This window comes from Scardinius erythrophthalmus (assembly GCF_964197995.2).
Source record: "Scardinius erythrophthalmus genome assembly, chromosome: 18".
NCBI classification, from domain to species: domain Eukaryota; kingdom Metazoa; phylum Chordata; class Actinopteri; order Cypriniformes; family Leuciscidae; genus Scardinius; species Scardinius erythrophthalmus.
In genome coordinates this window covers 9,927,005-9,951,952 of record NC_138238.1, presented here as the reverse complement: position 1 = coordinate 9,951,952, position 24,948 = coordinate 9,927,005, and the positions used below count along the sequence as shown (strand labels likewise).

Genomic DNA, 24,948 nt, shown 5'->3' with positions numbered 1-24,948 from the left:
AAAATAATTTTGAATGGAAAATTTTAACTAACAAAGATACAAGGATATACCAGGTATCAGACTATAGGGATTGATACATTTAAAATAAAAAGACATCCCACTACCCACTGGGAAACTGCTCCCTTTGCAGAGAGTTCCGCTTATGATGTTCTAAACAACATGTTCCAGTATTGATTTGCTTTTGAGTTACGTGTTAAGCGCTGGGAGTATGCGACCTAGTCATAGATCTTCAGGACATTTTTAGTCAAGTCTAAAATGTATGTGGAGGACAGGCCAGGCTAAGAGTTCCCAATAGGGGAAGATTTAAGATATTGTGCAGGGAAACAATTAGGAAAGAGACAAACATACTCTTCATATAGAGTCAGACAACTTATCATTGAACAAGAAACTTCTCTAATCAATATATTAAAAAAACACATAAAAAATGTGTTCTAAAGTTTGGGATCGGTACGATTTTTAAATGCACACGGAAGATCTCTTATGCTCACCAAAGCTTTTATTTAATAAAAAAACAGTAAAAAAAGATAATATTGTGAAATATTATTACAATGTAAAATAACTGTTTTCTATTTTGATTTATTGCTGTTATGGCAAAACTGAATTTCAGTATTATTACTCTCCAGTGTTACATGATCCTACATGGATATGCTGATTTGTCACTCAAGAACATTTCTTACTATCAGTGTTGAAAACAATTGCTACTTAATGTTTTGTTCAAAAGAATAGCATTTATTTAAAATCTTTTGTGACATTTATAAATGTCTTTACTGCCACAATGTAATGCATACATGCTGATTAAAAGTATTACTTTCTTTCTTTTTTTAAATCATACTGATCCCAAACCTTTGAATGTATTTCGTTTTTATAAATACAATAGAAATATATTCACCCAGACATTAGTTAATATAATAAATGAGATGTGTCTTTTTGTAAAATGTGGAATAAGGCTTGAAAGTCTAGTGATCTATTTCCAAAAAGATCCAGCCTAACGTTCTTTTCTCAATGGAGAAGCACTTGTGCACTATAAGGTGAGAGATTTTCCCCCAAGGTGACATTCCCCCTGAGGCCCAGCACTTTATACAGGACCTGTGATAAGACATGCCAGGCCTTTAGAGAAGAGAGAGAAGAAGAATGAGAAAGACAGAGTTGGGGGTGGCAGTAATCCTCCCAGTGAAATAGGGCCTCCCTCGTTTCCTGGTTCCTCTGGGCGTTGATCATGTCCTCGTGTCTCACACACACACGCGCACACCCCCAGTAAATAGCAGCCTGCACCCCTCAAATGGAATTGTAAGGGTGGAGTTATAGAAGAAGGGGAAAGAAACCAGGGTAGAGAGGCAGCATCCAAAGTAATTTACTCCACAGATTAAAGATAACAGCATTGAGTCAATAACCACTGATCTCATTTGGAGATACACTAGGCCAGCCAGGCGCGTGGCACAGCCGTTCTGCTCAGTCTATTACCATAGCTGTTGCGGCTGCCTCTTCAGACACACCGTTCTCCCATGAGTGTGAAATCACAGCAGCCTATTGTAAAACATAGATTAGATGCATTGCTTTTTTCCACCTTTGTAGGGAGAAATCTACAGCGCAACATAATATTTCACCTAAACGAATGTGTCCTTGTTCCCCTAGTCCTGCGTGCGGCTCACTTGGCTCTAAGAAAAGAGGGAAAAACTGCACAAAGGCAGGCGTTTATGTAGACCGTACAAGCATTAGCAAAACTAAAAACTACATTTTGTTAAATCAGTATTGAATATGAAAATATATGTAGGCTAAATCGACTTACTAATAAATCTGCACATTTTACTAATTAGTTCCTTATCGTGGCCAGCTTGTAATAATTCTTTCCCTTGGCTTAGTTAAATCAAAACGAGGGAACAAATTAGTTCAACGTAGCCACGATTTACTAAAATGAGGGAACGAATTAGTAAGTCGTGGGAATGAATTCTTAATTTGTGGCCACAATTAAACTAAAACGAGAGAACAAATTTGTGGCCACGATGCATATTTCTCCGCAGTCATGTACGGGGATCCGTAATGTTTTCATTTGGGAGAAGTGTTGGATTAAAAAAAAAGGCCTTGTTTTCCTTAAATATCCAAACTATTGTTTATCAGAAAGCAAAATACAAAAGCTAAATAGTCTTCTGTGGGAATGGAATACCAGATTTATCAATGCACTGTAAATAACATTGTGATTTTAATTTCTCTATTTAAGCTTATTTTTCTTTACATTTTTATTATGTCTGACTTTGAACAATGTTGTTAGTGTTGATCAGTTTGAAAATGAAAAACAAGACGGGTGTGGCATATAAAAACCCTATTGCCGCTATGTGTTAAACATACCAAGTACAAAGTCCTTTCTTTTGTAAACTTATTTATAGACCCTTAAGAATATTATGTGGTGACGTTTTTATATAATATAATATAATAGGCTTTAAATCCAAATTGTTTATACCTTTTCTGAGGAGAGGAGAGGAGAGGAGAGGAGAGAGCATATTATGTCCAGATGTGAGTCAATTTCTCTGTGCTGTGTGTTGTTGAGCTATTTCAATTTATGTCCTTTTTTCCTTACATCGGGAAGGTATTTACAGTACGCTGCCCTCTGACCTCAGTTTAATTTCTGTGGAAGACACAATTTTAATTGACTTTGTCGCATGAAGTGGTCATTTACGAGCCTTTTCAAATGAAATACTTATTGTGTTCGGTGCTTCCAACCACAGACTTTGGTTAGTCCTAAAAAGTGACAAAACTCCGTTTTTAATCTGACCATAAACCGCTTTTTCTTGTTAAATATCTATGCAGAATTGTAAATGAATCGGATTGAGTTAATTCATGCAAAAGACTATCATATTCTTGACTAAGGCATTTCCATCTCTATTTCAGACAATTAAACTAATCAAGCGACTATATTAGGACTCAATCACCCATTTATGTAATTCCAGCATTTAGGCAGAGAGAGAAAACACAGTGCTGAGCATGAAATGACTGCTGAGGAGACAGTTTGCAGTCGTCTAAATGAATGTGTGAGCTTGCAGATTGACAAGATGGAAGTCTCCGTCTTGCATGGACGCCGCAGTGGGCCATTAAAAGATTGCCTGTTTAATTAGCTCTGTTAATGCAGTGATTTGTAAGATGGCACCCTGGGCCAGGGGCCAGTCCACATAGCAGCAGATTTTCATCTCTCTCAATTTGATGCCACAAATGTTCATTTACTGAGAGGTCTGTTTGAGGGTGCAAAACCGCAAACAGGATGAAATTAGAAGCTAGAAAATAGAAGTTAATAATATAATATAACTGTTTAGTTCACAATGCATCGGCTTAAATTGCATTGAATGATGTCAATAATAGACCCAGACTGGGTCACACTGGACGATAACGCAGTTTAACATAATATCTGCTGTTACCTCATTAACTTTCTGTCATTTAAAATTGTGTCTATTCCGTGTGTTGTTTCATTGTGCAATTTTCTTCTGTCAGGGGATTTTTAGAAAATGTTTTTTTTAAGCAAAAACTGTACTCTTTGTACATAATACTATATATATATATATATATATATAAATATATGTGAGCACATATCGCAGTCATCTTTTGTATGTATAACCCGTAGTGTTAAATGTGTTCTTGCTGTCCATTTCATGTAGGCTTAACATTGTGAAAGTTTCAGCTTATATGAATCGCGTCATCTGTTAAAATCCAACTGGTCCATTCTGCTCTCGCTTAGCCATTTGTTTTTGGCCTTCAAGATTCAGTAGGTAAAGCTATGTACATAAGATAAAAATAAGTAATACTTAAGCAATTTTTGTGTCTAAATAAAAGGAAAATTATAACTCTGTGTTTAGTTTTTTTCTGTTTTGCTAGACTTGATGCAAAGAATTGATAGTAATATATATATAAATTATTATCATTTTATTTTATACTCTACCGTTGAAAAGTTTGGGGTCAGTAAGATTACATTTTTACTGTTTTTGACAAGGCTGCATTTATTTGATTAAAAATACAGTTGTATTGTGAAATATTATTACAATTTAAAAGGACTGTTTTCTATTTTAATATATTATTTATTTATTCTTGTGGTGTCAAAGCTGAATTTTCAGCATCATTACTCTAGTCTTCAGTGTCACATGATCCTACAGTAATCATTCTAATATGCTGATTTGCTGCTCAAGAAACATTTCTTCTTACCAATGTTGAAAACAGTTGTGCTGCTTATTATTTTTGTGGTAACGGTGATATACATTTTTTCACAGGATTCTTTGATGAATAGAAAGTTCAAAAGAACAGCATTTATGTGAAATATAAATCTTTTGTAACTTTATAAATGTCTTTACTGTCACTTTTGATCAATTTAATGCAGCAAAATCTTACTGACCCCAAACATTTGAACGGTTTGTGTGTATATACAGTACTGTGCAAAAGTCTTAGGCATGTTAATCCCCCCCCCCCCCCCCCCCAAAAAGGTTTTAAGTCAGTTATTTATCAGATATTCTCTTTTGCTGTATCAGTTTACATTTCCAAACATTCTTTTTGCCATTAATTGTAATAATCCAGTGAGATATCTGTATGCACAAGGAGTCTGACAACAGTCGGTATGATCTGATCTCACCATCATCGAGTCCGTCTGTGATTACATGAAGAAACAGAAAAAACGGAGACAGACTAAATCCAGAAGGACTGTGGGAACGTCTCCAAGATGCCTTAAGAAACCTGCCAGCAAAGCTACCTGAAAAACTATGCGCAAGTGTACCTGGACAAAACATGCCCAAGACTTTTGCACAGTACTGTATATATTTATTATTTAGTATTTTAATTGTTTTAAATATATTATATCTTTTATTTCATTGTATTTTTTGAATACCTAATATTTTTTTTTACATTCTTTCAGTTTTGTCACTGAAATAGTCTCGAATAGGATGTTGAAAAGGGGGCATCATTTATCATGTTACCAGCGTTTTTGGTTTTCATCGACATGGCTGACCACCAACAGTTTTACATCTCCCTCTGTCGATTTCTGTTCATGTTTGTCAAGCAAAAACTTGAGGATCCCGTGTCTGTTCCAGAGATATTACGCCCCGAGCAGAGAACAGAGGCCCATCATTGGGCATGATCAGTATGCCGGAGCACATCTGTGTGCTCCTCCAGGGATGGGTGAAGAACTACAAAGTCATGTTAAAATTAAAGTCAGCTCGCTCCCTCTTCTGAGGCTTCTCCGCACGGCACCATATCTCCCCGAATTAGAGAGCTTCTTTCAGGATGAGAGCCCCCAGGACACCCCGGAATCTCCTCCTCCTCCTCCTCTCTCTCTGCTTTTCTCTTCCTGTCCGGTGGACGTCTTCTCAACTCAGTGTCGAACATCCTCCTCAGACTGCAACGATATCGCCGAGCCTCTGATCAATCCGGTTCACTCGTTATGCTGAAAATTTAGTGGAAGCCCTCCCCGCTGAGCCCTATTTCACTTCAGTTACTATAATCCAGGATTTGGGAGATAATTCCTCAATGTGTGTTTAGCGTTACACCCAAGGATTGTTTCTGATATTGAGCCGGTGCATGGAAGATAATGTAATCAGAACATCTTTAAATGATTTGCATTTTTATCGTGTAATTAGTCCAAAAGTCTGGGATCAAATGAAAAATCTGAGATTCAGAATGTAATTTAAACCTGGGAATAAAGGTGTAGGATTTAGAAAAATGTAAAACAAACATTTATGATTAAATTACGGTGTTAAATCAATAAGAAATATTTATATTTTTTTCTATCTCTATATTATTATTTTTTTCTAGATAACATGGAGTATCTTGAATGATGCTGTTACATTATTTATTATTTCATAAGAATTTTTCAATTGATTTTTTTCCTTCGAATTGTCATGCTGATAATATGATTTGGAATACAAAAATGGTAATGGAAAAAAGTCCAAAAAAACAAACGATAATAATGATATTTCATATTTCAGTTAAAATGTTCCTTCGAATTGTCATGCACGTAATGTAATTTGCAATGGAAATTTCTTAAATTAAAAGAATGCAAAACAGAAGCATGGTCTCCGACTTTTGGACCCCACTGTGTGCGCATGTTAAACAGTCTGCATGCATTCCAACAGCATACAATGCAGACTAACTCATGTTCTCTCTTTTTCTTTTGCATCTAGTAAATATAAAGAAAGAAGACAGAGGAGAAGAGCATCAGCTAAAAAGGAACAAAAAGGATAAAGGAAGAAAAGCGTCAATGAAAAAAAAAAACATACAAAAAGAAGTTAAGAGGAAATCCTCACACCGAGGCTGTCAGGAGAAGGCATTATATATCTCTGTAGGGACGCGAGACTGACGCAGCCAAGCTGTGGATGAAAAAAGGGGTTAGCTTTCACCTGGGACAGCCTTTCAGGTGGAGGAGAAGAGGAGAGGTCATCATAAAACTTTTTATTTTTCTAAACTTTTTTAAGTTTATGGTTTCAAAAAGATGAAAAAGATGAGTGTATATATCTATATAGCGATATATATGTATGTATAAATATGTTACAAAAAAGAAAAAAAGTAGTACAAATAGTGCAAATAGCAACAGAGTGATGAATTAGTGCTGTAGGAGGGGGGGAGGGGGTGTACGTGTTGGTCCTTCACCCCCCCCACCCCCCTCCCACCGCAGACCTCCTTGTCCGGCCTGCGCGAGGAGGCCGGGCAGAGAGGCTCAAGGCCCACCAGACACGATTCCATGTGGCCCCTCTTCATCCAAAGCCCTTGAGTATATGGCACAGCTGGGTCTTCCATCAGTACGTTTTTGTCGTGGGTTGAACTGCATTGCTTCCTTGGAGAAAAGGCTTAGTCGCTAGCATGGGGCAGCGATCTTCTCAAAGCTGTTATTCATCCCGTCTAGAGGTTAAAAGCGAAGGCAGACGAACTTGCATGGGACTCGGAAAAATTCAGTCAGAAGATCCACTATAATCAATACATCAGGTTGTTATTCAGGTGTCGCATCGAATGGGACGAGAGAAGACACTGTAAATAAACCACCCGATCTGAAGGAGGGAATGCGGTGTCATCCCGCTGTTGTTTGTAGCACAATACGAAATGGTTTTACTGGGATGTGTGCGTGCGTGCGTTCTTGTGTGTGAGTGGTTACGGGCGGAAGGGGGCTTTATAGAGTTGTGTTGGGTCGCGGCGGCCCCGGAGCCCAGGGCTACCAAAAAGCATTTCATTGTAGTGTTGTGGAGGTGGCCGTGCTGTGTAGTAAACACTTTTGTATGTGGTGTCATGAGGCTACAAATTAAGAAAATTGGAGCTGTCTTCTTGGTATTGTCACGGGAGTTTCCCTATCCATCTTGAAAATGGGTTCCTGCCCGCTGCAAGGTGGAAAACGACATGCCAGTTTAGTCATAGGGTTGCGAGCAAAAGTTTTATTAAAAATCGATTACCTTTATACTTCTAATGAGCTCCATTTCAGTGACACATCCTTATATATTTAAACGTTGTACTAATTACATGCTGCTCAGCGTGGTCAAACGTCGATTGTAGCCATTTACTAATGTTGTATTATTGTATTACCAGTATGAAAAACATTTATATATGGATATATCTATTTGTGACTTTGCGACCCTTCAAGAGGATTGTACCTTTTTTGTTTCTCGATGGTGGTCCAGGTTTATTTTCGGCGACGATTTATGCAAGTACTGAGAGATTTTCACTTGTGTGGCATTGTTTCTGTTGTCTGTATATTTGGTTCAGCTATTGAATGTAATTCAACTTTTTATGTACATGTCTTTGTTTTTTAAGCAGTACTTTGTAAATGTGTGGACATGGTAAAGCAAGTCTTCGTTTTGAAGCCAAACCCGACGGAGACACTGTACTGTCCAGCTGACCACAGGAGCACTCCAGCTGGCCGACGGACATTATCATGACCCTGCAGGACAATAGCAGAAAGACATAAAACGATTGGAGGAGACGGAGCAGAATTATGCTCTTTGGCTTTTATCGACAGCCACTTTCTTTAATTCTTTTACTTTTTTTTTTCTCTTTATGCAAATGGAGAACAGTTGATCCACGTTCAATCTAGATTTATTGGTTTTATTCAGGTCAACATTTTCATTTGAACAGGACTGAATCAACCTGACTACATTAGGTTACATCGATGAAAGCAAGTGGGTCAGATCAGGTAGAAATACATCTTTAAAATAACAACTGCACGTTTTCACGCTTTTTACGGCGTGTATTTTGGCTCAGTGGGAAGAAATGGTACATTTAATAGATAGCCCACCTCTACAGACAGCATTCCCAAGCTTTGCAAAATCATGCGCTTCCTCGGACTCAGGTGTTACATGACAGAACTGATGTGTTCCCTTCCATAGGTAATGATGCTACTCTTCCTTGCTGCATTTTTCCTCTCAGAACAAAACTTTATTTTCTACAAAGCTGGTGACTTCTATCTCAGCGACTGTACTACTTTGTTACCCGAAGGATCATGGAAAACAGTTCGCTGGGTCAGATGCGAAAGCTAGCAACGGGAACTTCGGCGAAGACGTGTTGTTTCAGGGACTCTAAAAACCGAGTGGCGGATTCTGCTCTGGAAGAGATTGTGACTGAACAACCTAACAAAAAGATGTCAATTCTACAGAGATCCGAGACCTCTGGGTTTATTTCTTTGCTTTAGTCCGTACGAGACATTACTTGTTTACATGTCCTGGTTTTTCCGACCCTGCTGTGAGGTACAGTATATGTCAGCTTTTGCACTGTATTCTTTGGCTTGTTGTCTTCCTTCTACTCTCTGTTTCCTCTCAAACAGCCCATTAACCTGAGCACCAAAGTCATTCGCCGTCTTCCTCGACCCAAAGCAGAGAACCAATGCAAACTGTAGTCTGCTTATAGTCTATTGTCAGAACTACGATGAGACTCGAGCGCATGTATCTGCCACTTGTTCCTTCATCAGAAACGTCCTTCAAATCTACACTGGTCGTCTGCTCTAGATCTTAGGGCAGGTGTAAGACCAGCTATGCAGCTCACCTGTGTCTGCACAGTTTCCTTGAACTTCATTCAAACACAGTCAAGCCAATGGAAATGACAAACTTATCTTGGCAATTGCTTTTCCCAACACGAAAAAGGAAAAAATTAACTCCTGCCAACCTGATTTTCCTCATCGTCATTGCCAGATCCCCGAAGCACAAGAGTTTGAATGGAAGTCAAGTTAGTTGTCTCAGTGATAGTTACCTTCCATGTAGCTTGGATGTGTATGTGTGCGTATGTGTGTGTGTGTGCGTGTGTGTGTGTGTGTGTGTGCTTCCAGCCCCTTTGTTTTCTACTGAAAATATACAAAAGCTACTTCCTCTGTCATCTCGATATAAAATGTATTATATTAAAGGTTCTCTTCATGTACAACATGAGCTCTACGCAACAACAAATCTATCATTTGGGTTTTTCTTTTGTTTGTTTGTCATTTTCTTGGTCTTTCTTTTTCAAATTTTGAAGTTGTTCCAAATACATATGCGTGGGGGGGGAAAAACTATAGAAAAAAAGAAACCAATATAAAGTATTCTATTTACAATGAAATGACGAAACTTCTGCTGTCCTGGATCTGTACTCTAAATTTCAGTTTTCTTTCTGTATGCATCCAATGTGCTTCAAACAACCAGTACTGTTTATTAATGAAATCATTATATTATTATGATTATTATTATTACTATCATGATTAATATGGTTATAAATAAATATTTCTTTCTTCAATAACAGAGACTCAAATCTCTGAGCTTGTCATATGTATGTGGCATCTGATGACATTTCCTGCATTGCACTTCATACTGTAGAATATACACTGTGTACATTTACTGCACGACTCTCTGGACTACTCGATTCTGATTGGTCAATCATACATTCTCCTGTTCTATCAGATATAGGATGATTTAGTAGCATATAATGTGTAATTGGTCTCTAAAGCCTATTGTTGTTTACTTGTAGGCTACATTTTAAGTGTCAAACCACAAGTAAATCCATTATGTGCCGCTTCAGATCTTTCTCATTGCTTTCACAAATTAGGTGAAGATACACACTTTGATTTTACTTTGATTAAATTGTGGGTCAAATATAATGCTAAGATAAATCTGTATGAATTCCCAACAGTTTTTTTTTTTTTTATGTTGGGAGACAAACCCCTGCATAGCTATAGCACTCAGACAGTTCACGTTTGTTTCTGAATTAATCCCTATTTAAAATGAGTGAATGAATCAGTGACTCACTCATTAAGATAGTTACATGTTTCCTGAATCAGTGGCTGCATCTGAAAACTTGTCTTTGCAGGCAGCATTTGCGCACGAAGGCACCTCACGAAACTGATTTCACCAGACTTCTGAGGCAACGTAATGGTTTAATGATCTAAAGCAAAATAGAGCGAGCTTTGGTGAAAACTAAGCACACATTGAATTACTACAACAGCAATTTCTCGCTAGAAATGACATCAAAAGTGGAAAACTTTGGTCAAAAACGTACATTTACACACAAACTGACCACCAACCGCAACTGTCAGACGCAGGGAAAACACAAACACAGAGCCAAATTCAAGGACCAGAGCAAAGTTAGTCACATTCTTTCCAAATTTCTTTGATTTAAGTTCCCTTTTCTCCTTTTTCAGGCATTTGTTACTAAAGATGTTGGTTCTTAAATACAGCAATAAAATATTAAATATTGACTGTCTGGAAATAAATTCCTTCTAAAAATAACCTTTGAATATTCTATAAGCGCTGCTGAAAAATATTTGACCCAGTTTGTCATTGTAGCTTCTCCGTATGTACCACTGCCATTGTTAAGTTGTAGAATTGAGAGTGAAAGGGATGATGGGAGTTCTAGCCCAATTTGTCTTTTGTTCCCTTAGGGCCACAAGACAAAGTGGTCCTGTCCATCTCCACAATGATCATTTACCTACACAAAGCAAACGCACCATCGATCCCCTTCGCACCCTACAAAACAGCACAAAGACGTTCACATATCTACGCTAACGAACAGCTCTCCACCTCCAACATTGATCCCATGGTACGGTACTTTGTCATTCCCTCATTACACTAGCTTTGGAAGCTCTCGTCCAATCAAAGAAGACTTTGCACCTCGTCTCGAGGTCACCAGAGGAACCTCTTGAAAAAGGTTGCATTAGCTGCTTTGAAATGCAAACATGCATGATCCAGATTGGTGCACGGAACAGGAAAGAAAGGAAAATGTACAAGAAAATAAAATCTAGTCACACCCGAGCATACATCTTCACAAGTATAAGTTTTAACATGGCAAAACGCTTCAACGTATACCAGCATAAAGACCTGTGGGGCAGTTCACGGCATTCATCTTGACATTTCTCCATCCCTTCCTGCAAAAACCCTAAACAAAAAAGAGCTCCACATGGAATTTTGCATCCAATCATCTTAAACCCGCTGTCACATTTGCCTATAAAGAAATCATCCATTCATGGCCCGGGGTGAAGAGTTGGTTCACTCTGGCTTTACATGATGACTGACAGACTAGACAAGCAAAGTTTTAGACCCTACCCCAACCCTGCCAGCGGGAGACAAAAGCCGCCGTTCCCAGGATGAAAGCTATTAAGAGTACATGCTAGCTTGCCCCCTGTGCTCTGCGAGACTTGTGTTAATTACACATGAATATCGCATGTAACAACAGGCTATATCCTTTCATCTGAGCTTGGCGCAAGAGAGAGCCAAGCGACGGAAGAGGAAAAAAAATGGCAAAGCATTAATACTAATCACTGGTGCGGTAAATTAATTTTGGATTGCTTCTCTGGGTTCATACAAAATTGTTTTGTTGAGGGGAAAAAGGAGATTAAAGCTTTAATTATACTTGGTAATTCATTCCACAAAATAAATCCCCCCTTTTTAAAGGGTCTCTTTCGATGCGGTAATGTGGTGTCTGTCACAAGGCAGGCTTATAATGAGACCCAACAGATGAGGTGTTCACCCATTTCTCATTTTAAATTGAGCAGTAGTATCTTCCAATGCCCCTCCCGATCTGACAGACCGTTCAACTCTCAAAACCACATCCTGATGCCACTGGTAAAAAATCACATGGTTTGGAAAGGCCTCTGGAAAACCAACTGTAATTCAGGAAAAATAAATCACTATTCATTTGTCTATAGAATTATCACTTTGAAAAAACAAAGAACACAGCATTTACAAGCAAATACAGAATAAACAAAATATTCTAAGGAGGTTACAATACAACAAATTCTGAAATGAACTAATAGCATAAGTTTTACAAGCAAACAAGACTCTTTTTAAAGCTTTCAAAGAATTCAAATATATATCAGCTTCTTTCTTTAAAAAAAGTATTTTATTTGAAAATTCATAGGATTAATATAATTGTATAATTTCAATAAAATAATTGTAAACTTGCAGTATGAAAAAAAATTAACGAAAAATTCAAAGAGTCACCACAAAAAAAAGCATTTTGGCTAATTCAAAAGTTTGGGAACTAATTGGATTTTTATAACATTTGAAAAGTCAATCTAAAACACTCTGCAATAAACGCAATTCCAAAAATGTGGGTAGCCTAATTGTTTTCTTTCTCTCTTTTTATCAGAGATAACAAAAGCAATTGGATGAAATAGCCTACTCTCATTAAAGGGATAGTGCATCCAAAAATTACCCCATGATTTACTCACCCTCCTCAAGCCAGGTGTATATGACTTTCTTCTTTCAGATGAATACAATCGGAGTTATTAAAAAAACTCTTCCAAGCTTTATAATGGCAGTGAATGGCGGTCCTGATCTTGAAGTTCAAAAAAGTGCATCCATCCATCCATGCCGGGGGGTTAATAAAGGCCTCCCAAAGCGAAGCAATGCATTTGTGTAAGAAAAATATCCATATTTAGAACTTTATAGACTAAAATATCTAGCTTCCGACAGACGGCCATACACATCGATTTACGGTCCTGACCTGACGCATGACGTATTGATGAATGTGGAAGCGCAGAGGATAGAGCAAAACAAAACACCATTCACGAGAAGAAGTCTAAAACTAGAATTTTTAGGAGAATGTTGGAGGATTGCGATATAAGAGAAGAGGAGCTTGAGTTTGTTGCTCAGCCCTATTTGTTTGAGCCACGAGAGGCTCAAAACTTGCACTAGCCTACTCACATCCTACTCCTACATCGCGTCAGGGGTTACTCTTTTGGCGTAAGTCGACTTGCGTAGGCCGTCTGCCGGAATCTAAGTAATTTAATTTTATAAAGTTTTAAATTTGAATATTTTTCTTACAAAAACCCATCGCTTTGCTTCAGAAGGCCTTTATTATATACACCTAGGATGGCTTGAAGGTGAGTAAATCATGGGATAATTTTCATTTTGGGTTGAACTATCCCTTTAAGCTTTTTTAAAGTTTACCTGGTACCAAATATCAATAGGCCTAATTTTAAAAGAACTAAGAATTATTTCCATTCTACTGTGTCACTGAATTTATATGCAGGTAAAGAGACCTGAGTTCCAGCCTATTACTTATTTGAAAAGTTACAACGCATAAAAAGATACTGATAAATAAATTGGAAGGGAGGAAACTTCCTAAAGCTCCCATTGAAATATAGCTCGATGACAAAAAACGCGAGAGCCAATGAGATTTGCGTGCAGTTTATCATTCTATGCTTTGGATAAAAGCGTCTGCCAAATGCATAAATGTAAATGTAATGTAAATGATGAAGATGTGTTCTTAATTTGCGGGTGTATTTTTTTATTATTATTTGCATGTGTTTTCTTCAGTTGCAGCGCGTTGAGCTCTCTCGGCCACCGTACGTCTCATGTAAACAAACAGACATCCTTATCTACGCGCCAGATTCAAACGCGATGTTAACGACTTAAATTTCGCTCTGTTTTTTTTTTTTTTTTTTTTTTTTTTTACAGCAATTCGAATGACTTTAGAACGATTGGAATATAACTTGCGAATCATACTTGTGGTACTTTTATGTGCGTTTTTGGTGCTAGATAATAACTTTGTAATTCACATGAAAACGTCATTTTGGTTTGGAGCAACATGATCGAGGGTGAGAATGATAATACATTTCTATTCCTTTCCCTTCATATTTCTTCTGCTTTTGCAACACGGAAAGTAGGCTACATAGGTATTAAAACAATGTATGCCTACTTAAACTTGAGCTAATTCTTCTGGGTTGTTGTTTTTTTATAACTACGTTATATCTATAAATGTGAATTGATAAAAAATGAATTCCCCTCAATGGAGAGGGTAAAATAAGTAAGGCATACATTTTGGTTTGTTCATCACAACTTTTTGATATTATTATGATACTTTTATGTTACTTTTGCGCCCTATTTGAAAGCTCTAACTTAGCCCCCATTTATTGTAATTGCATAGAAAAGACCAGCACATTCTTTACATCATAATTTCTCCATTACACTAGAAGAAATTAAATCAAACAGGTTTAGATCAGCATAACAGAATTAATAGCTTTGACTTAAAATGTGAAATATTAGGTGCAGTAAACACTTGAATTTGACTACAAGCAAAAAAAAAGACCAGTTTAAAATGTCTGCACACATGCTTTTGTCATCACTGTTGGATCGGACAATTTCCTCATGTGATTTTCATTTCTCACTTTTTTTACCTGGGAGTTTGACAAGAACCATGAAACGGCAGTCTTAGTGAGGTCTGGCAAAGCAAAAGCACAGAAATAAAGAAATATCTATGGGGAATAATAGAGATGGAGTGTATCAGGAGGGGAAGTAGACTATACTCAGAGACAAGGCTGAGATTACAGACTCAAATGAGAGTAAATATTTACTAAGGGCTTGACGAGAGCAAGAGGGAGCATTCAGTCATCAAACAAACAAGCACAAACACAGATACACACACACTTTCTGTCTGGTGTTGCTGGAAGATCTCATTAAACGCAGGTCAGCTTTTGTCTGCCCACCTCTGGGCTCAGACTTCACTAATCTGCCATCACAACTGCATTGTCCAGCATTACACACACACGCACAGATTTCCAGACACAAGAGCAAACACACGCTTGCTCCCCAGTGTGTGCTCTGTCTACAGGTCTCCAAATCCCGCCGCAAACAAACCACAGCAACACTGCTGATCTACTGCTTGCTTTCAGCACAGACCAGAAAGAGAGATTTGCCTGCTTTCATTTCACTTTGGCCCTCATGTGAATTCTCCCCCTTTGATACATTCAGTCTGCTTAATGAGAAATGGGTTGAACCCAGAAAAAATGTCTCCTCGGTCCCAGTGTGTATTTGTGCATATACTACTAGAGATGTGTATATGTTACAAACATCTTTTTGATTTAAGGGGCCAGCCATTTTGTGTTTATAAAGAAAAAGTTTACCCAAAAATTTGTTCACCCTCATGCAAATGACTATATAAATCTAAAAGCACCATACATATAATGTATCATAAATGTCGACATCAAGTTAGAGACATCATTTTGAGACTCTAAATAATGTATTAATGTAATATAGATCAAATAAAAAATAAAATTGCACAATAGAATACACATTGTCACTATATATATATATATATATATATATATATTCATTTTTTTATACACTTAAAAATAAAGGTTCTTTATTGGCGTTTGTGGTTCAATGAGGACCCTTTAACATACATGGTACCTTTTTATTCTACAAAAGGTTTTTTTATAGTAAAAAAAAATGCTCTTTTAGATTTTCAAAATGTTCTTTACTCTACATTCGTAAAAATAAAGGATCCTTTTTATTTATTTTGTAAACTTTTCCAAATAATTAACAAAAAGCTTCATATAATTAAAGTGATTACCTTTTTCCCCACAATATATTACCACTAATAATTAACCATATATACAAATGTAAATATAACAATAATAGTAATAATAAATAAATCAATAAAAATTCAAAATAGGTAAATAAACTTTAAGATAATGTACACATTTACAAATTAACATAATATCCTTATAGGAAAAATAAATAAAAATACAAATAATAATACAAATCAAATCTTTGACATATTCATGGTCTGATACATATAATATGACTATATAAAACTATATAAGATATGATCATGCTTAATTCAATCAGTCTTCACATAATGATCAGTTAAGGGGGAGAGTCTTCATCTTCTCAAAATATGTAATCATGGGTTTCCATTAAATCCTATAAATGTTTTGGAGAGATCCTTTTATTAAATAGTTAATTTTTTCTCATTTTAAATATGATACCAGGTCACATATCCACACTGAAGCTTTAGGTGGGTTTGTTGACTTCCACTCCAATAATATTATTCTCCTTGCTAATAAAGTGGAAAAATAAAGGTTGCCTATACTGGAAAAATTTTTAAAAATATCCCATTCAATTTACGGTAAAAAAAAAAAAAAAAGAAACTGGCAGCTGTGGTTTCCAGAAAATCATAGTAAAAAATACCAGTACTGTGACAATGTTTCCAGTTTTACAGAATTCCTGTATATTTCACAACTTATAACCGTATATTTCATGAAGTGATATTATATTAATATACCTACTTTAACTATCAAAATCTGCCTTTTTACCTTAATAATTCGGGTGACACAATAGAAAGCCACATGGTGAATCAGAGTTTATCGTAAGTGGACTGTTCATAAAACATGGTCAATACTTGCATATAGACGGTGTACAGGGTCATACACGCAAACACAAAACACCATCAGGGCACACATGACACTAAAATGAACAATAAATAAATAACATAAATTACACTAATGTACAGTACTGGCAACAAAAATAAGAAAAAACTACATTATGTATTAAAAATTGAATCATAAATTATGTATAATGCAAGGACTTTTTTCCCCGTAAATTATATTATAATTCATAGTTTTTACTTGCAAAAAAACATAAATTTGATAGTACTTTACAGTAAAATTACATGTAATGTAATGTTAAACCAGTTACAGTTCACCGTATATGGTAAAGCAACCTTTTGGAACCTTTATTTTTTGGGGGAAAAAAAATGGTTATTTTAAGAACTGGGGGCCAGATTCATGAAAATCTTCTTAAGAGCGAAGGTAACTCTTTCTCCACCAGCATTTTTGGTCATTTTCACAAAAATCTCATGGCCCCCAGAATATTTTTTTTGTATAAATATCTGAACATGCAATATATCAAAAGAAAGAACAGGCCCTCTGCTTAAAAAAAAAAAAAAAAGTTTTATTCTAGCTTCATGCATTCTTTTTTTATCAACACTTGAATGTGGGTAAGTTTCATTAAAAAAGCAACATCTTGTGCAAAAAGCTGAGAAAATCGCGTTTTTGTCTATATGTCCGGATCGATAATGATAATCAAAACATTATTGATGTTACGTTCTGTGCCGAGGCTTCGGAGCGTGTGTCGAGAAATCCTGGGTGCTTTCACAGAAAACAGTTATATTATACAACACAGTTATGTTATACAATCATTATATACCACCAGAAAATACACATTATATTCATATAAATATATTAGTCTATGTGGAACTTTATTTCTAAGCCTTAACTGGCTCAAAATACAGTGTAGGCTATCACAGATCACATCAGGTCATCTGTAATGCATCTGCTTGTTTTACACTATTTTGACCACCAGGTGGTATTGTGAGCAAATAAAGCCTCGAGCAATGAATCCTTTTGTGAACTACTTGGCTGAAACTCTTCAGTGTTGAGTAGATCCAGTCAGAGCCCGTCTACGGAGAGCCTTGGCACTTCCTATTAGCCCCATTGTATCGATCTTGGTTGCAGTTCCATTAGAGTTCCACTGGAGGTGATCGCGGGCGAGTGCAGACTGAATGGGAGTCTATGGGGCTAGACGGCTAAATTTGTCTCTTTCACCCGATTGCTGTTGAGAAATCTCAGATTTGATTGTAGGTTTTGCAAGTTCAACATGGGTTATAGGTTGAAAATTGAATGAACGAGTACTTATGTCCTTTCGATTTCTTACAGGTTGAGTTGTTGTTGCCCATAACACGCTAGCATTCTGCTAATGAATGCTGATTGGTCAGTGAAGGACTGATTACGACCAAAGATACCGCTTGATGGCATTGTGGCATCCGAAGCAGAACCAGAAAAAAACAAGCCAAAAACTCGTCTAGCACGTGTGTTTACCTGTGTCAGCTGTGTTGTCGATGCCTCGAGTGAAAAGAAAGTGCAGAGCGCGAAAGCACCAAAGCGACTGAAGGATTGCCGTAAAGCAGTATCTCTGGTCGTACGATGTGTATGACGTCATTGACATTTTAAAAGACTTTTTAAAGCAAATAAGTGACTCAAAAAAATCTAACACCCAGCAATGTGTAATTTCTTTGCATCTCCTTTCGAATACAACATTCAAATTACTAGACAAAAAATGATATCCAGAGAAAAGTGGATTTTGATGGGTATAGCGTCATAGACCTCCATTCATTCTGGACAGAGACGTGTTACTGCAGCCAGTCCAGAAACCGGAAGTAACCAGAGAGTGCCAATTCTCTTCCTATTAGACATTCTCTGATCCAGTCCATCAACACCCCCAGAGCTTGCACAGTCTTAACCACTTCCTGGGTCGACATTTTGATTTATATGCTGTTTATTGTTGATGATCGCATTGTTTTTCATATGCATCTGCTTACATATGCGATCGCTTGTTTCTGCTGCTTCTTTCCATGTGTTTTGATCAGAAGATTCAGTACTCTTCCAGGAGATCCGTAATAGCGCCCCCTACCGCATAACAGTGAAAATACGGAAAGCCGTGAAAACTCGTCAATGGCGGGGAAAGAGTTAAGAAAATTCTTAAGATATAACTTTAAGAAGTTATTTATGAATTATTGTTCACTGAAAGGCTCTTTGGGGAACCAAAAAATGTTCTTCCATGGTATCACTGTGAAAACACCCTTTTGGAATCTTTATTTTTAAGAGAATGATTCATTTATGAATCAGACATCGTACTTCTCACATGAGCTGTTGTGAACGTCAGTAATGACTTCAATTTCAGTCTGTTCATCACACAAACCTATTTTATGACTTCAGAACACTTTTTTATATAGTGCTATGGACCACTTATATGTTGCTTTTGCATCTTTATTGAAGCCTCAGTCACCATTCATTGCAATTGCATGAAAAAGCACAAACTAAGATTATTCAGAAAGTCTCCTTTTGTGTTTCACATGAAGAAAATCAGTTATACAGGTTTGGGATGACATGAAGGTGAGTAAATGATGACAGACTTTTCATTTTTGGGTGAACTATCCCTCGAAGCAGTAAAGATTTGTCTTTTGTTGTCAGGACCTATAAGTAGCTGTGTTTACTCCTGGCTGGGAGGAATAGACCTGTTTAAGGTAGCTCATCTGTCTGAGTCGCACTCAATCTAGCTACAGCTGGCTTACGGCACTGCCTATTTAAAATGGAAGCCTATACAATCTTAATAACGCCAGACTGGCCTCGGTCTCCTTCTCTCTCACTTTATTCTTTCCTTTTTTCTCTCACTCTCTTTTGATCACCCACTCATTTCGTTTCATTTGAAGAACGCTTTGTTGGCATGACTGTTAGAGTAACATCATTACCCAGGCCATGAAGTACTAGTCATGTTTAACAGAATCTGAAGTGAATGATGAAAAGACAATAAGACATTAATTGCACAAATTTAGATGTTCACTGAATAAAATGGATTATAAAAAAAGAATAATATGTAATGTAGAATTATCCCTGCACACTCTCTCTCTCTCACTCTTTCTCTCTCTCTCTCTCTCTCTCTCTCTCCTTCTTTCTTCCACTGATTTTTTTTTTTAAATGCCTGGAGGTCCATGGAGGGTTTTTCTCTTCCTTACTGCTGTTTAAAGAGATCACATAAAATAGAGGGAGAGACACATGGGGAGCTGTAATTGTGCTGGAATATTGTAACTATGGTGACGAGCAGCCCAGTGATACCCTTCCTCTAGCTTTATTATGGGAGTTTATCATGACCGGTGTCAAGTTTATATGTTGAAATCACTCAGGCTCAGGAGCTCTATGCTTCTTCTGCCTTGAGTGGACTGGAAGGGTGGAGGGCAGCAAAGCAGTGGCACTCGGTGAACTTCAGAAATGAGGGAGCAAACCCTTTGTTTGGGTTTTTTAGTCCGATTTTTAGCCAGATCCATTTGATGTTTATGTTGTTTTTGGGTTAACGACAATGGAACACCATTTACTTTATGCTTAATAACTTGAGAACATCTCATCAGTGTTATTTTATTAGATAAGGGTCATAAATGGTTTAAGAAATACAATAAAATATTAAGCAGCACAACTGTTTTCAACATTGACAATAAGACATTTCTCTTGAGCACCAAATCAGCATATTAGAATGATTTCTGAAGGATCATGTGACACTGAACACTGGACTAATATAAAATATGTTAAAATAGAAAACAGTTATAAAAACATTTCAAATATTACTGTTTTTACTGTATTTTTAATCAAAAACATTAAAACCCAAACTTTTGAGAGGTGGTGTAAATGTCATGTAATTACGATAACACGTTGGAATGGAAATTTCATATATCTTTTATTTGTAACTACTAATTGTCAATAACCTTTAATTTACCCAAGCCCAGTATTTGCAAGCAACCAGCTGACTCACAGATCATCAGTGAATTTTGATGTGACTAAAAGTGGTAATGTCTGAGTAGGTGAGTTACTTTCTAGTTAGTCCAATCATTTTCACATTTAACCCATTCAGGCCAATTTTCAGACTGGTTTCGGACATGATAAATGGGTATTAATGCATTCACAGTGCAGTAAGCCAATCATGGCTGATGTGATGTGGAGACACTGAATGCTCTCACCTGACTTTGCCTTTACTTTTATTGATTTTATGCCACGTTTTTGGAGCTCTGTATTATACTTTCACATCTGCATCTTTTTATCTTCTCATCTAAGCACAGCTTATTCAGACAAAATGCCCTCGGAGGAAAGACAAGAAACTCGTCCTGATGCCCATTCCACTGAATTTGCATGGAGATGTGAGTGTTTGTCCAAAGCCAATTTCTGTCCTTTAAGCACACACAGAAGCCCAGAATCAGTTTGCAATGGTTGTTTGACAGAAAATGAGTGTGTGGCTCCATTAATTAGCCAGGCAGAAAGAGAAAGTGTCCATCCCAGCAGAACAGGGCAGCCACACATCTCGACTCACATCGGTGCGTCTTGACAACGGACTTTCAGAATCACGCATGCTCCTGTTGGACCACGTTCTCCATGCCATCACAGCCAGCCCCGCTCATTATTCATCCTGCTGGAAAGAGGAAAAAACAAAAGCACAGGGATGAGGAACATTAGCACGTAATCACCCGTGTGTCTGCACCAGACATATGAAAGCAGCTCATCTTTACTTTTTTACATGAACGTATGAGAGGAGGAAGGGGGTGGGTGGTGATGAAGTGTTTGTCAAAGTGTTTTGCGGGCCCACACAACAAGGCATAAGGGAGAGATGGTGAAGAAGATACACTGATAAACCCCCCACCCCTCCGTCTTTGACGTTTACCACCCCCTTTCTTCAACTCCTTGTTCCTGTGCTCGGCTTGTGGCACAGAGTCATTTATACATGAGTGATTAGAGGCCTCAGAACCAGAGGATAGATTCATTTCCTCTAAATGAGCTTTCATTGTGACATTTTTCGCATCTGGGTTTAAAGTGGCAGCGGTGGGGTGCGTTGGATCAAATCAAGTTAAAATTATATTTTGCACAAAGAAAATTAAGCCTGATTTTTTTAGTATTCAAAAAAAAAAAATGTCAGATAATTTTCACAGTAATGACTAGTTCTGATTAACATAATGTGTTTGGATTTTTTTTAACAACAATATTTGATGAAATTCCCATTATCAATTGTGAATCTTATTACTATAACACACTTTAAATTAGCATATTTAAAGTGAGCACAACAAATACTTTAATTATGTTTAAACGCTTTACAATTACTAATAATATATAAAGTTTCTTTCATTATAGTAATGAACTTAATTATCATGAAAATATATTACAAATCAGAATTTTTGCATTTTTTATTTGTATTATTTTTTTTAAACTATAAGCTTAATTATTTTCAAAAAGTATGATTTCAATTTTTTTCTGTTGATTTGGGGCTGAAATATCACCCGTATGCAGTCCTTACTGTATAATGCACAGATACAAACAGTCAAACACTGATATCCTGATAACTAGGGATGGGTACCGAAACCCGGTATTAAACGGGCCCCGGTGCTGAATTTTGAAATACCGCTGGATCGATAAGCTCGGACGTTATCGGTTCTGCTGTCGGTACTGGAGAAATTAAGAAAGTGCTATTGCTATTAAGAAATTATTATCTTGCTAATTTAATCTCGCCAGCCACTTCTATATAATAATATTTAACCATTTGACTGTGATGCATTTTTGCTAGAGAGAGAGAGAGAGATATCTTTAACGCGGAGCGACGGCGCGCACATCACAACAGCCCTGCTTAATGAGTGACGATGAGGACAGAACTAAACATTCAAACGGTTAGGCTACACTTTAGATCTAGATTTAGATTGTGGCTTCCAATGATTATAAAAAAAGATATTTGAGGTATAACCATTAAAAACTAAAGCCGCATTCATTCTGTTTAGCGCAACTTCCCCTCACAGCGGTGCGCTGTCATTTCTCCCTAAAACCCAAACGTAATGTCAGAATCTGCACGATCGGTGATTGTTGTAAAATGTGGTCTATACATGAGCTGTTGTGATATTGTGAGCTAGACCGAATGCAAAACAAATATTCATCAAGCGTTTTTCCATGCCACACATACAGCAGATCCGTTCAAAACGTTCAAAATCCAGTAAGAGAGCAAGGGCTTGAGTGATTCACTCCGCCCGCTGACTCAGTTGCTCTCTTGTTAATTAATGAAATTGCTTGAATGGTTTCAGGTTGGTGACTCATTGGACTGGTACAGTCATTGATATCTTCCTGTAGCGTGTGGGCGTCAGGCAATGTGCAGAGCCACCGCACAGGATTGAGTGCTAAGCGCATGTGCTCGCATGGCATGTTTATCCACTTCATTATTTAGTGTTAATTAAGTTGGAAGCCTTCACCAGTAAGGCAGAACAGTAGCATCTGCTGTGGGACAGAGAAAAAGAGGGACGGACGAGCTTCCCAATCTGAGAGGAGGGGGCAACTTTTCACGACCGAGACGCTTGGAAACGAGTGCAACGCGATAAGTCTTTAGTGGACCAATTAATGAAGTATGTAAGGTGGGGAGGGGGCCGTGGGACAGGACAAAGCGCTGGCATCTGGGTGGGAAGCACATTACAAGAGCCTATTCTGCTGTTTGAACACCCATAAAAGGTGCATTAAAAAAAGGGAGGCCCCCTTTAACACTTCCCTGTTGTGTACTAGCCATCCCTCCGCACATGGGCATGACCATAGAGCAAAAGCGTCCAATAAAGGTTTAATGGTTCTACAGTCACAGGACGGTCGCCCCGTGCTCCCCAAAGTCCCCGGACTCTAATTGTCCGCAATTAAAAGGGAATCATGTGGGCTGGAAAACTGGCCAAATGCACCTCTGAGAGATCTTGTCAAGAGACAAAGGGGACCTCTAATGGTTTTCTAATGTAAATATTTGTTGACTTCAGCAACAGGGCTGTGGAATGTAAAAAATCTGATTGAGGGAACCGGAGTTCTGTCCTGTGCCAAATGTAATTATTTTCAGTGCCGAAAAACTTTTCTCTCCGTAGAAGTGCTCTCAGAGGAGCTGCTGTTAATGTTTATTTGTGCTGAGAGGAGGACGCGCATACGTTTTGTTTTCAGAGTCAAAATCGGGGTGCAACCATAAAAGAGGTCAAAGGTCACTTCGGTCCACAATCACTCTTTACTTATTCTTTCTTCCTCGTCTACTTCTACCCTCCCAGTCCTGTCGGCAGAGATACAAAAAGCTGTGCATGAAGGAAGGTTCACCTGACAACATCTGCACCAGGAAGCTGTGAATGGAAACAAAGCCATCAGGTCCCTCTCAACAAACAAGTTAGCATTCCAAAAAGACCTGATTAAATGAAACGAAAACCACTGGGTAGAGTAAATAAATAGAGTGCCCCATCATGCCATGTAAAAGATTCCTGCACTTAACAAACAAATAGCACAGCCATCAGAAGGAAAGCATTTTGACTGTGCATAGTTTCACATGTTAACAGCAGAGATGTCGACTGTTTTCATTAGGTGTCGTTGTGCAAAGCTGGAGTCCAGCCTTTAATGTCTAATAACCCAATTTAAAAATTAATCTCATAAGAATTTGTTTTAAAATGCAGCAGTACATTAGGTACATTCTCAATTAAAAATGCATGTTACCAGCAGGCTTCAGAGGTGGATTATTTATTATATATTGGCATATGCTAATAAATTCGCCTCAACATTTTCAAAGTGTGCGTCAGATTAAAAATTGATATTACTTGTGGCCCTCAGACAGAGAATATGCATCTAGTGGCATGGCCGTTTTTTATAGGCTCACTTATCCGAGGGGTTTCAGCCAAACCTGAAGACACACTGAGGGGAATTTGATCTGATTGAACCTGTCACTTATTGTATTTAGATGCGATGGTTACCTAAATGCACGTAGTTATGTATTGACTGTGTTTGGAATTGCTTGCATTTTTCATATTAAAGAAATTTGAAATAATTGTGCGACATGCAAGAGGCGTTTACACAGCTGTCTACCGCTATTAATCCCATGCAAATCTGCACAGTATACCTTCACGGGAAGCTCATGTTTATGGTGTCTCGTGAGACTGGCAGAGTGTGTGCATGTCTGAACCACATATGGTCTAGGATCAAATACTATCTCATCTGTGTTCATGAGGGTTTGATACTGACTGCGTTTGACAGCACTGAGATTTGATAGTGAGCAGAGAATAAACTGAGAACAAAGGTATAGCGTGCTGTGTATGTTCATGTACATGGAGTAAGTGGGCTTCAGTGTATTTCACCGTCTGACCATGGATTGATATAAACCATTTAAAGGCTTTCTGGAAAGCTCATGG

General features: G+C 37.6%; 1 protein-coding gene across 1 annotated transcript in view; it reads left to right on the top strand.

Annotated features, from left to right (window-relative positions):
• Nucleotides 1-6,514, top strand: part of rbfox3a (RNA binding fox-1 homolog 3a) — a gene marked incomplete at its 3' end in the record, with an annotated part of 283,492 nt that extends 276,978 nt beyond the window's left edge. The window contains exon 14 of the mRNA XM_081392968.1: nucleotides 6,147-6,514. Coding sequence (XP_081249094.1) covers nucleotides 6,147-6,149 — 3 coding nt within the window. The remainder of the gene's footprint in view (nucleotides 1-6,146) is intronic.
• Between the last annotated feature and the right edge of the window lie 18,434 nt (nucleotides 6,515-24,948).